Source organism: Gigantopelta aegis, chromosome 13 (genome assembly GCF_016097555.1).
Source record: "Gigantopelta aegis isolate Gae_Host chromosome 13, Gae_host_genome, whole genome shotgun sequence".
Taxonomy (NCBI): Eukaryota; Metazoa; Mollusca; class Gastropoda; order Neomphalida; family Peltospiridae; genus Gigantopelta; species Gigantopelta aegis.
The window spans coordinates 41,328,878-41,345,990 of NC_054711.1; the positions used below are offsets into that span (position 1 = coordinate 41,328,878).

Here is a 17,113-nt window from a genome sequence, read left to right on the forward strand (position 1 = left end):
ACCAATGATGAAGTGGACGCGTGAGTGACTATCTAATACTCACTCACAATGAAGTGGATGCGTGAGTGACTATCTAATACTCACCCACAATGAAGTGGACACATGAGTGGCTATCTAATACTCACCAACAATGAAGTGGAAGCGTGAGTGACTATCTAATACTCACTCACAATGAAGTGGACACGTGAGTGACTATCTAATACTCACCCACAATGAAGTGGACACACGAGTGACTATCTAATACTCACCAACAATGAAGTGGACGCGTGAGTGACTATCTAATACTCACTCACAATGAAGTGGATGTATGACTGACTATCTAATACTTACCCACAATGAAGGCGTGAGTGACTATCTAATACTCACCCACAATGAAGTGGATGAGTGAGTGGCTATCTAATACTCACCCACAATGAAGTGGACGCATGAGTGACTATCTAATACTCACCCACAATGAAGTGGATGCGTGAGTGACTATCTAATACTCACCAATGATGAAGTGGACGCGTGAGTGACTATCTAATACTCACTCACAATGAAGTGGACATGTGAGTGACTATCTAATACTCACCCACAATGAAGTGGACACACGAGTGGCTATCTAATACTCACCAACAATGAAGTGGAAGCGTGAGTGACTATCTAATACTCACTCACAATGAAGTGGATGCATGAGTGACTATCTAATACTCACCCACAATGAAGTGGACACACGAGTGGCTATCTAATACTCACCAACAATGAAGTGGAAGCGTGAGTGACTATCTAATACTCACAATGAAGTGGACACGTGAGTGACTATCTAATACTCACCCACAATGAAGTGGACACACGAGTGACTATCTAATACTCACCAACAATGAAGTGGACGCGTGAGTGACTATCTAATACTCACTCACAATGAAGTGGACGTATGACTATCTAATACTTACCCACAATGAAGGCGTGAGTGACTATCTAATATTCACCCACAATGAAGTGGATGAGTGAGTGGCTATCTAATACTCACCCACAATGAAGTGGACGCATGAGTGACTATCTAATACTCACCCACAATGAAGTGGATGCGTGAGTGACTATCTAATACTCACCAATGATGAAGTGGACGCGTGTGTGACTATCTAATACTCACTCACAATGAAGTGGACGCGCGAGTGACTATCTAATACTCACCCACAATGAAATGGACACACGAGTGGCTATCTAATACTCACCAACAATGAAGTGGACGCGCGAGTGACTATCTAATACTCACCCACAATGAAGTGGACACACGAGTGGCTATCTAATACTCACCAACAATGAAGTGGACACGTGAGTGACTATCTAATACTCACTCACAATGAAGTGGACGCGTGAGTGACTATCTAATACTCACCCACAATGAAGTGAACACACGAGTGGCTATCTAATACTCACCAACAATGAAGTGGATGAGTGAGTGACTATCTAATACTCACCCACAATGAAGTGGACGCGTGAGTGACTATCTAATACTCACCCACAAAGAATTGGACACGTGAGTGGCCGCTGTTGTAAGAAGACATGGAGCTGGCGGAGGTGACGGGGACGCCGAGACTTGTGGCGTGTGCTGACAGTGCCGGCTCGGAGCCCAGATCGGGGAACGTGGGAACTCCCGACTCCAGTGACTCTTTTCGCCCGTACTGCGGTGAATAGTTCCTGTCCGGGCTAGCCGCTCTCACCGTGATCCTGCAGAACGAGTTGGTTTACACAGTGTCAGTATAGTGTGAGGTGAGTGGAACACGTTCTAAGAGTTGGTTTACACAGTGTCAGTATAGTGTGAGGTGAGTGGAACACGTTCTACGAGTTGGTTTACACAGTGTCAGTATAGTGTGAGGTGAGTGGAACACGTTCTACGAGTTGGTTTACACAGTGTCAGTATAGTGTGAGGTGAGTGGAACACGTTCTACGAGTTGGTTTACACAGTGTCAGTATAGTGTGAGGTGAGTGGAACACGTTCTACGAGTTGGTTTACACAGTGTCAGTATAGTGTGAGGTGAGTGGAACACGTTCTCTGTCTCCGAGGATTATTGGGGGGGGGGAATGTATCCCAATGGTAAAGCGTTCGCTTGATGCGTGGTTGGTTTGGGATCGATCCCCGTTGGTGGGCCCATTGGGCTATTTCTTGTTCCAGCCAGTGCACCACAACTGGTATATCAAAGACTATTGTATGTGCTATCCTGTCTGTGGGATGGTGCATATACAAGATCCCTTGCTGCTAATCGGAAAGAGTAGCCCATGAAGTGGTGACAGCGGGTTTCCTCTCTCAATATCTGTGTGTGGTCCGACGCCATATGACCGTAAATAAAATGTGTTGAGTGCGTCGTTAAATAAAACATTTCCTTTCCTTCCTTCCGAGAACTACTAGATTCTCATGTTTCAAATGTATTGGTGATGAATTAATGACCGAATGACTGTTTAGTGACACCCGCAGTACAAAAATACACGTCGGCTATTATTCAGCTATTATTGGGTGTCAAACTAAGGTAAGCATATGAATAAGATTACATTAAAAATAAAAATAAATATAATTATGTGAAAGTATGACCATTATCACAGATTTTACTACAGTTAAAGTTTGTTTTGTTTAACAACACCACTAGAGCACATTGATTTATTAATCATAAGCTATTGGATGTCAAATGTGTGGTAAGTTTGACATAGTCTTAGAGAGGAAACCCGATACATTTTTCCATCAATAGCAAGGGATATTTTATAATATGCACCATCTCACAGACAGGATAGCACATACCACAGTCAGTCGTGGTGCACAGGCTAAAACAAGAAATAGCCCAATGTATACAATGGGCCCACCAACAGGGGTCCTAGACTGGCTGTGCAGAACTTTACCGCTGGGCAGTTGGTCTAGGATCGATCCCAGTCAGTGGCCCCATTAGTCTATTTGTCATTTCTGCCAGTGCTCTAAAATTGGTGTAACAAAAACCGTGGTATGTACTATCCTGTCTGTGGGATGGTGCATATAAAAGATCCCTTGCTGCTAATCGAAAAGAGTAGCTCATGAAATGTGGACAGCGGGTTTCCTCACTCAATATCTGTGTGGTCCTTAACCATATGTCTGATGCCATAAATAAAATGTGTTGAGTGCATTGTTAAATAAAAAAATTCTTTCTTTCTTTCTTTTTAACCATATGTCCTTATTCTTCTTCTGATTGGAATGAGAAAAAAATCCAGTCAGTTGAATGGATCCACCACGGTGGTTTGATCCTGTGACCCAAGCACCTCAAGCGAGCACTCAACCCACTGAGCTAAATCCTGCCTGTCTGGGGGATAAGTGATTTTAGCAGTAAGGATAAAAAAAAGAGTTAGTTTGTTTAACAACACCACTAGAGCACATTGATTTATTAATCATCGGCTACTGGATGTCAAACATGTGTCATTTTGACTGTCATTGAGAGGAAACCTGTTACATTTTTCCATTAGTAGCAAGGATCTTTTATACGCAACGCACCATCCCACAGACAGGACAGCACATACCACAACCTTTGATATACCATTCATGGTGAACTGGTTGGAATGACACATATCCCAATGGGCCCACCGACGGGGATCGATCCTAGACCAACTGTGCATCAGCCTTGAGCTTTACCACTGGGCTATGTCCCGCCCCCCACCCCTACCCCACCCCCACCCCCCAAGTGAAGATAAAGCAAACAGAAAATTACAATATATTGACAAAATGATTATTTATCCATCAATTTAATGGTGTGGTGTGTTTGTCAGTTTCCTTTCAAGCCAGTGATGTTTTACGTAATAATCGAGATACATCTTAAATACTATAGCTGCCTACATGTAACTCTTTCAACAGAAAGATTTCAGTGTGCTAGACAAGCACATTTCAGACAGGACAAGTAAAAATGGCGAGACACTTGTTCAACAGGACAAGTTGCTATTGGGCATTAATGTCTAGAGTCTGATACTATTATGATATTCCTGTCTAGCGTCCTTGTCAAACAATTCAAATTATCTGTTGTTCTAACATGTAATTCAGTGAATAGACTGTCAAAACGGACTTATAATGTTCGAGATAATAATTTTAACAGACACAAAAACCAATGGGATTCAAACTAAGATAAGTTTAAATAAAATAAAATAAAACTAAATTAATATTTGAGTTTCTTTGTTGTTGTGTGTGTCAATCCTCACCTTCCTTCTGCTGTGTTGTCTGCGGCCTCCTCCGCCTCTCCAATGAAGAAATCAACCTGTCAAAATAACACACATTACTGTTAGCATACAACCGATCAAAATAACACACATTACTGTTAGCATACAACCTGTCAAAATAACACACATTACTGTTAGCATACAACCTGTCAAAATAACACACATTACTGTTAGCATACAACCTGTCAAAATAACACACATTACTGTTAGCATACAACCTGTCAAAATAACACACATTACTGTTAGCATACAACTTATCAAAATAACACACATTACTGTTAGCATACAACCGATCAAAATAACACACATTACTGTTAGCATACAATCTGTCAAAATAACACACATTACTGTGGTAGCATACAACCTATCAAAATAACACACATTACTGTTAGCATACAGCCTATCAAAATAACACACATTACTGTTAGCATACAACCTATCAAAATAACACACATTACTGTTAGCATACAACCAAGTTCTCTTTAACACGCATTACTGTTAGCATACAACCAAGTTCTCTTTAACACACATTACTGTTAGCATACAACCTATCAAAATAACACACATTACTGTTAGCATACAACCTATCAAAATAACACACATTACTGTTAGCATACAACCTATCAAAATAACACACATTACTGTTAGCATACAACCTATCAAAATAACACACATTACTGTTAGCATACAACCAAGTTCTCTTTAACACGCATTACTGTTAGCATACAACCAAGTTCTCTTTAACACACATTACTGTTAGCATACAACCTATCAAAATAACACACATTACTGTTAGCATACAACCTATCAAAATAACACACATTACTATTAGCATACAACCTATCAAAATAACACACATTACTGTTAGCATACAACCTATCAAAATAACACACATTACTGTTAGCATACAACCGAGCAAAATAACACACATTACTGTTAGCATACAACCGAGCAAAATAACACACATTACTGTTAGCATACAACCTATCAAAATAACACACATTACTGTTAACATACAACCAAGTTCTCTTTAACACACATTACTGTTAGCATACAACCAAGTTCTCTTTAACACACATTACTGTTACCATACAACCAAGTTCTCTTTAACACACATTACTGTTAGCATACAACCAAGTTCTCTTTAACACACATTACTGTTAGCATACAACCTATCAAAATAACACACATTACTGTTAGCATACAACCGAGCAAAATAACACACATTACTGTTAGCATACAACCTATCAAAATAACACACATTACTGTTAGCATACAACCTATCAAAATAACACACATTACTGTTAGCATACAACCGAGCAAAATAACACACATTACTGTTAGCATACAACCAAGTTCTCTTTAACACACATTACTGTTAGCATACAACCAAGTTCTCTTTAACACACATTACTGTTAGCATACAACCAAGTTCTCTTTAACACACATTACTGTTAGCATACAACCTATCAAAATAACACACATTACTGTTAGCATACAACCAAGTTCTCTTTAACACACATTACTGTTAGCATACAACCGAGTTCTCTTTAACACACATTACTGTTAGCATACAACCGAGTTCTCTTTAACACACATTACTGTTAGCATACAACCGAGTTCTCTTTAACACACATTACTGTTAGCATACAACCAAGTTCCAAATAATAAGTAACATGTTAAGAAACACAGAACATTTTGTTTTCAAAATTTTGATTAGCAATATTTCCATCACTTAACTGTTCCCAAATGTCTCCACAAACTGTTCACTTTATCACACAATTGTTTCCAAATTCTTCAATGAACTGTCCACAAATGTGTAACTGTTTGCAATTCCTTACATGATTGTTTCCACTTCAAGTGTTCGTCTCTCTCGTATAGTGATAATAAAGTGAACTGGACAGAGTGTACGGACCTGTGTCCCTGGTAGGGATGGACCTGACAATCGTCTCTCTTGTATAGTGATAATAAAGTGAACTGGACAGAGTGTACGGACCTGTGTCCCTGGTAGGGATGGACCTGACAATCGTCTCTCTTGTATAGTGATAATAAAGTGAACTGGATGGAGTGTACGGACCTGTGTCCCTGGTAGGGATGGACCTGACAATCGTCTCTCTTGTATAGTGATAAAGTGAACTGGATGGAGTGTACTGACCTGTGTCCCTGGTAGGGATGGACCTGACAATCGTCTCTCTTGTATAGTGATAATAAAGTGAACTGGACAGAGTGTACGGACCTGTGTCCCTGGTAGGGATGGACCTGACAATCGTCTCTCTTGTATAGTGATAATAAAGTGAACTGGACAGAGTGTACGGACCTGTGTCCCTGGTAGGGATGGACCTGACAATCGTCTCTCTCGTATAGTGATAATAAAGTGAACTGGATGGAGTGTACGGACCTGTGTCCCTGGTAGGGATGGACCTGACAATCGTCTCTCTTGTATAGTGATAATAAAGTGAACTGGATGGAGTGTACGGACCTGTGTCCCTGGTAGGGATGGACCTGACAATCGTCTCTCTTGTATAGTGATAATAAAGTGAACTGGATGGAGTGTACGGACCTGTGTCCCTGGTAGGGATGGACCTGACAATCGTCTCTCTTGTATAGTGATAAAGTGAACTGGATGGAGTGTACTGACCTGTGTCCCTGGTAGGGATGGACCTGACAATCGTCTCTCTTGTATAGTGATAATAAAGTGAACTGGACAGAGTGTACGGACCTGTGTCCCTGGTAGGGATGGACCTGACAATCGTCTCTCTTGTATAGTGATAATAAAGTGAACTGGACAGAGTGTACGGACCTGTGTCCCTGGTAGGGATGGACCTGACAATCGTCTCTCTCGTATAGTGATAATAAAGTGAACTGGATGGAGTGTACGGACCTGTGTCCCTGGTAGGGATGGACCTGACAATCGTCTCTCTTGTATAGTGATAATAAAGTGAACTGGATGGAGTGTACTGACCTGTGTCCCTGGTAGGGATGGACCTGACAATCGTCTCTCTTGTATAGTGATAATAAAGTGAACTGGATGGAGTGTACGGACCTGTGTCCCTGGTAGGGATGGACCTGACAATCGTCTCTCTTGTATAGTGATAATAAAGTGAACTGGATGGAGTGTACGGACCTGTGTCCCTGGTAGGGATGGACCTGACAATCGTCTCTCTCGTATAGTGATAATAAAGTGAACTGGACAGAGTGTACTGACCTGTGTCCCTGGTAGGGATGGACCTGACAATCGTCTCTCTTGTATAGTGATAATAAAGTGAACTGGATGGAGTGTACTGACCTGTGTCCCTGGTAGGGATGGACCTGACAATCGTCTCTCTTGTATAGTGATAATAAAGTGAACTGGATGGAGTGTACGGACCTGTGTCCCTGGTAGGGATGGACCTGACAATCGTCTCTCTTGTATAGTGATAATAAAGTGAACTGGACACAGTGTACGGACCTGTGTCCCCGGTAGGGATGGACCTGACAATCGTCTCTCTCGTATAGTGATAATAAAGTGAACTGGATGGAGTGTACGGACCTGTGTCCCTGGTAGGGATGGACCTGACAATCGTCTCTCTTGTATAGTGATAATAAAGTGAACTGGACAGAGTGTACTGACCTGTGTCCCTGGTAGGGATGGACCTGACAATCGTCTCTCTTGTATAGTGATAATAAAGTGAACTGGACAGAGTGTACGGACCTGTGTCCCTGGTAGGGATGGACCTGACAATCGTCTCTCTTGTATAGTGATAATAAAGTGAACTGGATGGAGTGTACGGACCTGTGTCCCTGGTAGGGATGGACCTGACAATCGTCTCTCTTGTATAGTGATAATAAAGTGAACTGGATGGAGTGTACGGACCTGTGTCCCTGGTAGGGATGGACCTGACAATCGTCTCTCTCGTATAGTGATAATAAAGTGAACTGGACAGAGTGTACTGACCTGTGTCCCTGGTAGGGATGGACCTGACAATCGTCTCTCTTGTATAGTGATAATAAAGTGAACTGGATGGAGTGTACTGACCTGTGTCCCTGGTAGGGATGGACCTGACAATCGTCTCTCTTGTATAGTGATAATAAAGTGAACTGGATGGAGTGTACGGACCTGTGTCCCTGGTAGGGATGGACCTGACAATCGTCTCTCTTGTATAGTGATAATAAAGTGAACTGGATGGAGTGTACTGACCTGTGTCCCTGGTAGGGATGGACCTGACAATCGTCTCTCTTGTATAGTGATAATAAAGTGAACTGGATGGAGTGTACGGACCTGTGTCCCTGGTAGGGATGGACCTGACAATCGTCTCTCTTGTATAGTGATAATAAAGTGAACTGGACACAGTGTACGGACCTGTGTCCCCGGTAGGGATGGACCTGACAATCGTCTCTCTCGTATAGTGATAATAAAGTGAACTGGATGGAGTGTACGGACCTGTGTCCCTGGTAGGGATGGACCTGACAATCGTCTCTCTTGTATAGTGATAATAAAGTGAACTGGACAGAGTGTACTGACCTGTGTCCCTGGTAGGGATGGACCTGACAATCGTCTCTCTTGTATAGTGATAATAAAGTGAACTGGATGGAGTGTACGGACCTGTGTCCCTGGTAGGGATGGACCTGACAATCGTCTCTCTTGTATAGTGATAATAAAGTGAACTGGATGGAGTGTACGGACCTGTGTCCCTGGTAGGGATGGACCTGACAATCTTCTCCCTTCGCTGCCACCGTACTGACCATCTCTTTCATCATTATCATCATCATCATCATCCTCTTCTGACGAAGATTCCTGAAAACAAGCAGCCTCGTAAAATCCAAAAAGTAAACTCTAAACACCAATATCTTAGAAATATTAACTAATATCCTTCACACATTAACTCTAAACACAAGTATACTGGAGATATTAACTAATATCCTGGATAGATTAATTTAAACACTAATATCTTGGACACATTAAATCTAAACACTAATATTCTGCACACATTAACTCTAAACACTAATATCCTGCACACATTAATTCTAAACGCTAATATCCTGCACAAATTAACTCTAAACAATAATATCCTGCACACATTAACTCTAAACACTAATATCCTGCACACATTAACTGTAAACGCTAATATCCTGCACACATTAAATGTAAACGCTAATATCCTGCACACATTAACTCTTTACGCTAATATCCTGCACACATGAACTCTAGATGCTAATATCCTTCACATAATAACTCTATAAACACTAATATCCTGCACATATTAACTCTAAACGCTAATATCCTGCACATATTAACTCTAACACTAATATCCTGCATATATTAACTCTAAACACTAATATCCTGCACATATTAATTCTACACACTAATATCCTGCACATAATAAAGGATCACACAGATAGCAACAAGAAATAATTACTGCATCAAAAATCAATTGATACTGTCAGAAGTTGACTGTGAACATATAGGCATTTCTTTCAACACTAAAGATATTCAATCCCACATTACATCTTGGTATGAAATACAGACATTACTAAGCTAGTAGTGAATTAAATTTGGTCTACAATTCGATGTGTTCCCTTATTTCTTTCTATCAGTATAGCTGCATGTACCAGACAAACAAAACAAACAAAATCTTAACAGTTTTTTTTTTTACTTAACATGAATTGAATGGAATTGAATGGATGTTTAACGACACCCCAGCACAAATAATACATCGGCTATTGGGTGTCATACAATGGTAATGAAAATAAATAAAGTGATGATCAACATCAATATAAAAATTCAAGACTTAAACAAAAACAGTATAAAGAACTGTGCAAAAACACAAATATCACAGAATTTTACGGATACTGAATTTTACTAAAAACTTCAATTTTGTGCTGTATTGGCCATTCTCAAAGAGAATGTTACACCCCTGCACCATGGTGAGGTTACAGCACACGCAGGGGCACTTAACATGAAGAAATAAGTCAAGCCACCCATCCACTCACCCAATGTCCAAACCTACATATACCCAAATACATCCACCCAATCTAACTAGTCAACTATTTATTCAGTTTATTCAATTAAAAAACAAACATTTACCATATTATTAAACAGAAAATAAAAAAACCCCCAACAACAATGCTTCCATCCATCCACTCACCCATCTACAACCCCCCCACCCCCAAAACAATACTTCCATTCCTCTATCCATCCACCCACCTACTTACCCACCCAATTCCATCCATCCCATCCATTCATTCAAAAAGACTGATGCAAAAATGCAAAAAATTATTTTCCTAGAAAAATACATAAATCCAAAAGTAAAATCTAAAACTATTGTTACATCAAAATCCTTAAAGAAATGATTTTGTGCTGCAATATACCCACTGTAGTTGAACAGACACAAATAATAACTTATGAACTCTGTAGTGAAGACCTCCTTCCAGCCAGTGCACCACAACTGGTATATTAAAGGCCGTGGTATATACTACCCTGTCTGTGGTATGGTGCATAAAAAAGATCCCTTGTTGCTAATCGAAAAGAATATCTGTGTGGTCCTTAACCATATGTCAGATGCCGTATAACCGTAGCAGAAGACATTAAATTAGTTCAAATTTTAAGTTTTGTTCCCTTATAAGGTAAACAAAATGAAAGATATTATCCATGCAAATCCTTTTTACTTACTTCTTCATCTTCTTCTTTCTCTTCGGGAATCGTAGGCGACTGGATTGCCCCCCTTGATGGAAAGCTTCTCATCTTCTTCTTCTTCTTCTTTTTCTTCACTCTCGCAGGTTTGCTGACTTTGAGAGATCGGGAGGAGAGAGACCTCAGTGGCTGGTGGATGTGAGGGTATGACATTCGACGATGGACTGTGGACAGTGAATACACACAGATTATTGTACGAGCTTTACGACGGTATGACATTCGACGATGGACTGTGGACAGTGAATACACACAGATTATTGTACAAGCTTTATGAGGTTACGACATTCGACTATGGACTGTGGACAGTGAATACACACAGATTATTGTACTAGCTTTACGAGAGTATGACATTCGACCATGGACTGTGAATAGTGAATACACACAGATTATTGTACCAGCTTTACGAGGGTATGACATTCGACGATGGACTGTGGACAGTGAATACACAGAGATTATTGTACCAGCTTTACGAGGGTATGACATTTGATGATGGACTGTGGGCAGTGAATACACACAGATTATTGTACTAGCTTTACGAGGGTATGACATTCGACGATGGACTGTGGACAGTGAATACACACAGATTATTGTACGAGCTTTATGAGGGTATGACATTCGACTATGGACTGTGGACAGTGAATACACACAGATTATTGTACTAGCTTTACGAGAGTATGACATTCGACGATGGACTGTAGATAGTGAATACACACAGGTTATTGTACGAGCTTTATGAGGTTACGACATTCGACTATGGACTGTGGACAGTGAATACACACAGATTATTGTACTAGCTTTACGAGAGTATGACATTCGACCATGGACTGTGAATAGTGAATACACACAGATTATTGTACCAGCTTTACGAGGGTATGACATTCGACGATGGACTGTGGACAGTGAATACACACAGATTATTGTACGAGCTTTATGAGGGTATGACATTCGACTATGGACTGTGGACAGTGAATACACACAGATTATTGTACCAGCTTTACGAGGGTATGACATTCGATGATGGACTGTGGACAGTGAATACACAGAGATTATTTTACCAGCTTTACGAGGGTATGACATTCGAAGATGGACTGTGGGCAGTGAATACACACAGATTATTGTACTAGCTTTACGAGGGTATGACATTCGACGATGGACTGTGGACAGTGAATACACACAGATTATTGTACGAGCTTTATGAGGGTATGACATTCGACTATGGACTGTGGACAGTGAATACACACAGATTATTGTACACAGATTATTGTACTAGCTTTACGAGGGTATGACATTCGACCATGGACTGTGAATAGTGAATACACACAGATTATTGTACGAGCTTTATGAGGGTATGACATTCGACGATGGACTGTGGGCAGTGAATACACACAGATTATTGTACGAGCTTTATGAGGGTATGACATTCGACTATGGACTGTGGACAGTGAATACACACAGATTATTGTACGAGCTTTACGAGGGTATGACATTCGACGATGGACTGTGAATAGTGAATACACAGAGATTATTTTACCAGCTTTACGAGGGTATGACATTCGACGATGGACTGTGGACAGTGAATACACACAGATTATTGTACCAGCTTTACGAGGGTATGACATTCGAAGATGGACTGTGGACTGTGAATACACACAGGTTATTGTATGAGCTTTACGAGGGTATGACATTTGACGATGGACTGTAGATAGTGAATGCACACAGGTTATTGTACGAGTAAGACATTCGATGATGGACTGTGGACAGTGAATACACACAGATTATTATACCAGCTTTACGAGGGTATGACATTCGACGATGGACTGTGGACAGTGAATACACACAGATTATTGTACCAGCTTTACGAGGGTATGACATTCGACGATGGACTGTGGACAGTGAATACACACAGATTATTGTACCAGCTTTACGAGGGTATGACATTCGACGATGGACTGTGGACAGTGAATACACACAGATTATTTTACCAGCTTTACGAGGGTATGACATTCGAAGATGGACTGTGGACAGTGAATACACACAGATTATTGTGCGAGCTTTACGAGGGTATGACATTCGACGATGGACTGTGGACAGTGAATACACACAGATTATTGTACCAGCTTTACGAGGGTATGACATTCGACGATGGACTGTGGACAGTGAATACACAGAGATTATTTTACCAGCTTTACGAGGGTATGACATTCGACCATGGACTGTGAATATTGAATACACACAGATTATTGTGCGAGCTTTACGAAGGTATGACATTCGACGATGGACTGTAGATAGTGAATACACACAGGTTATTGTGCGAGCTTTACGAGGGTATGACATTCGACGATGGACTGTAGACAGTGAATACCAAGAGTTAATACATTCTCATATAACTACAGATCTAGTCGATGTGTGGGTACGACATTCGAAGATGGACTACCAAGAGTTAATACATTCTCATATAACTACAGATTTAGTCGATGTGTGGGTACGACATTCGAAGATGGACTACCAAGAGTTAATACATTCTCATATAACTACAGATTTAGTCGATGTGTGTATAACATTCAACAGTGGACTACAAATAGTGAATACTACATAGTCTTGCTGTATAAAGAAAAAGAAGAGAAATACATTACATGACTATGGCAGTTATAATTTTTATAACTATAACTTAAATTCCGGTCTGTATCTGCATTAAATTATACTCAACTCCAATGAAAAGGACAAAAAAAGAAGATCACAATGGTAAAAATAATAACAAACAAATTATTGTTATTTCTTATATAATAATAATGTTTTCATGCATCACAACAAGAAAGACTATAACAATGAGTGTTTTTAAACAGATTTGAAAAAATATATGCACACATATCTGTGACCATTAGTACACAAGCACAAGGTGGTGGTCCGGTAATACACAACAAATACACGCATTGTGAGCATGATGCGTGTGAACTCAATACACAACAAATACATGCATTGTGAGCATGATGCGTGTGAACTCAATACACAACAAATACACGCATTGTGAGCATGATGCGTGTGAACTCAATACACAACAAATACACGCATTGTGAGCATGATGCGTGTGAACTCCATACACAACAAATACACGCATTGTGAGCATGATGTGTGTGAACTCAATACACAACAAATACACGCATCATTTCACTCTTGTACCATCCATCCATCCATCCATATACCCACCTACCCATCATTTCACTCTTGTACCATCCATCCATCCATATACCCACCTACCCATCATTTAACTCTTGTACCATCCATCCATATACCCACCTACCCATCATTTCATTCTTGTACCATCCATCCATCCATATACCCACCTACCCATCATTTAACTACTGTACTCATCCATCCATCCATCCATATACCCACCTACCCATCATTTCACTCTTGTACCATCCATCCATCCATCCATATACCCACCTACCCATCATTTCACTCTTGTACCATCCATCCATATACCCACCTACCCATCATTTCACTCTCGTACCATCCATCCATCCATATACCCACCTACCCATCATTTCACTCTTGTACCATCCATCCATCCATCGATATACCCACCTACCCATCATTTCACTCTTGTACCATCCATCCATATACCCACCTACCCATCATTTCACTCTTGTACCATCCATCCATCCATATACCCACCTACCCATCATTTCACTCTTGTACCATCCATCCATCCATCCATCCATATACCCACCTACCCATCATTTCACTCTTGTACCATCCATCCATCCATCCATCCATATACCCACCTACCCATCATTTCACTCTTGTACCATCCATCCATCCATATACCCACCTACCCATCATTTCACTCTTGTACCATCCATCCATCCATCCATCCATATACCCACCTACCCATCATTTCACTCTTGTACCATCCATCCATCCATATACCCACCTACCCATCATTTCACTCTTGTACCATCCATCCATCCATCCATATACCCACCTACCCATCATTTCACTCTTGTACCATCCATCCATCCATATACCCACCTACCCATCATTTCACTCTTGTACCATCCATCCATCTTACCCACCTACCCATCATTTCACTCTTGTACCATCCATCCATCCATATACCCACCTACCCATCATTTCACTCTTGTACCATCCATCCATATACCCACCTACCCATCATTTCACTCTTGTACCATCCATCCATCCATATACCCACCTACCCATCATTTCACTCTTGTACCATCCATCCATCCATATACCCACCTACCCATCATTTCACTCTTGTACCATCCATCCATCCATATACCCACCTACCCATCATTTCACTCTTGTACCATCCATCCATCCATCCATATACCCACCTACCCATCATTTCCATCATTTCACTCTTGTACCATCCATCCATCCATATACCCCCTACCCATCATTTCACTCTTGTACCATGTACCATCCATCCATATATACCACCTACCCATCATTTCACTCTTGTACCATCCATCCATCCATATACCCACCTACCCATCATTTCACTCTTGTACCATCCATCCATCCATATACCCACCTACCCATCATTTCACTCTTGTACCATCCATCCATCCATATACCCACCTACCCATCATTTCACTCTTGTACCATCCATCCATCCATCCATATACCCACCTACCCATCATTTCACTCTTGTACCATCCATCCATCCATATACCCACCTACCCATCATTTCACTCTTGTACCATCCATCCATCCATATACCCACCTACCCATCATTTCACTCTTGTACCATCCATCCATCCATATACCCACCTACCCATCATTTCACTCTTGTACCATCCATCCATATACCATATACCCACCTACCCATCATTTTTCACTCTTGTACCATCCATCCATCCATCCACTCTTGTACCATACCCCATCCCACCTACCCATCATTTTTCACTCACCATCCATCCATCCATATACCCACCTACCCATCATTTCACCCCACCATACCCATCCCATCATTTCACTCTTGTACCATCCATCCATCCATCCATATACCCACCTACCCATCATTTCACTCTTGTACCATCCATCCATCCATCCATCTTGTACCATATCCCCACCTACCCATCATTTCACTCTTGTACCATCCATCCATCCATATACCCACCTACCCATCATTTCACTCTTGTACCATCCATCCATCCATATACCCACCTACCCATCATTTCACTCTCGTACCATCCATCCATCCATCCATATACCCACCTACCCATCATTTCACTCTTGTACCATCCATCCATACCCATCCATTTCAATCATCCATCCATCCATATACCCACCTACCCATCATTTCACTCTTGTACTCATCCATCCATCCATCCACCTCCATCATTTCATCTCGTACCATCCATACCCACCTACCCACCTACCCATCATTTCACTCTTGTACCATCCATCCATCCATCCATCCATATACCCACCTACCCATCATTTCACTCTTGTACCATCCATCCATCCATATACCCACCTACCCATCATTTCACTCTCGTACCATCCATCCATCCATCCATCCATATACCCACCTACCCATCATTTCACTCTCGTACCATCCATCCATCCATCCATCCATATACCCACCTACCCATCATTTCACTCTTGTACCATCCATCCATCCATCCATATACCCACCTACCCATCATTTCACTCTTGTATCCGTCCATCCATATACCCACCTACCCATCATTTCACTCTTGTACCCATCCATCTATACATATAGCCACCTACCCATCATTTCACTCTTGTACCATCCATCCATCCATATACCCACCTACCCATCATTTCACTCTTGTACTCATCCATCCATCCATATACCCACCTACCCATCATTTCACTCTTGTACCATCCATCCATCCATATACCCACCTACCCATCATTTAACTCTTGTACCATCCATCCATCCATCCATATACCCACCTACCCATCATTTCACTCTTGTATCCGTCCATCCATATACCAACCTACCCATCATTTCACTCTTGTACCCATCCATCTATCCATATAGCCACCTACCCATCATTTCACTCTTGTACCCATCCATCCATATACCCACCTACCCATCATTTCACTATTGTATGTATTTGTCCATCTATCTAGTCAAACATAGATCATAAACAAAAACAAAAGCCATCAAAATGAAGCCTAAAAGCTTTCAAATAATTACATTGTGTTAACTAAGGGCTTTTCCAGAATTCATCACTTTCA

The 17,113-nt window shown here is 41.1% G+C and overlaps 1 protein-coding gene across 3 annotated transcripts in view; it reads right to left on the bottom strand.

Moving 5' to 3' along the window:
* LOC121387518 (band 3 anion transport protein-like) overlaps positions 1-17,113 on the bottom strand; it is a 166,164-nt gene that overhangs the window by 60,640 nt on the left and 88,411 nt on the right. For all 3 annotated transcript variants that reach the window (XM_041518663.1, XM_041518664.1, XM_041518662.1), the window contains 4 exons: positions 10,853-11,037; positions 8,867-8,977; positions 4,186-4,241; positions 1,502-1,710 (listed from right to left, as the gene is read on the bottom strand). In XM_041518663.1, coding sequence (XP_041374597.1) covers positions 1,502-1,710; positions 4,186-4,241; positions 8,867-8,977; positions 10,853-11,037 — 561 coding nt within the window. The remainder of the gene's footprint in view (positions 1-1,501; positions 1,711-4,185; positions 4,242-8,866; positions 8,978-10,852; positions 11,038-17,113) is intronic.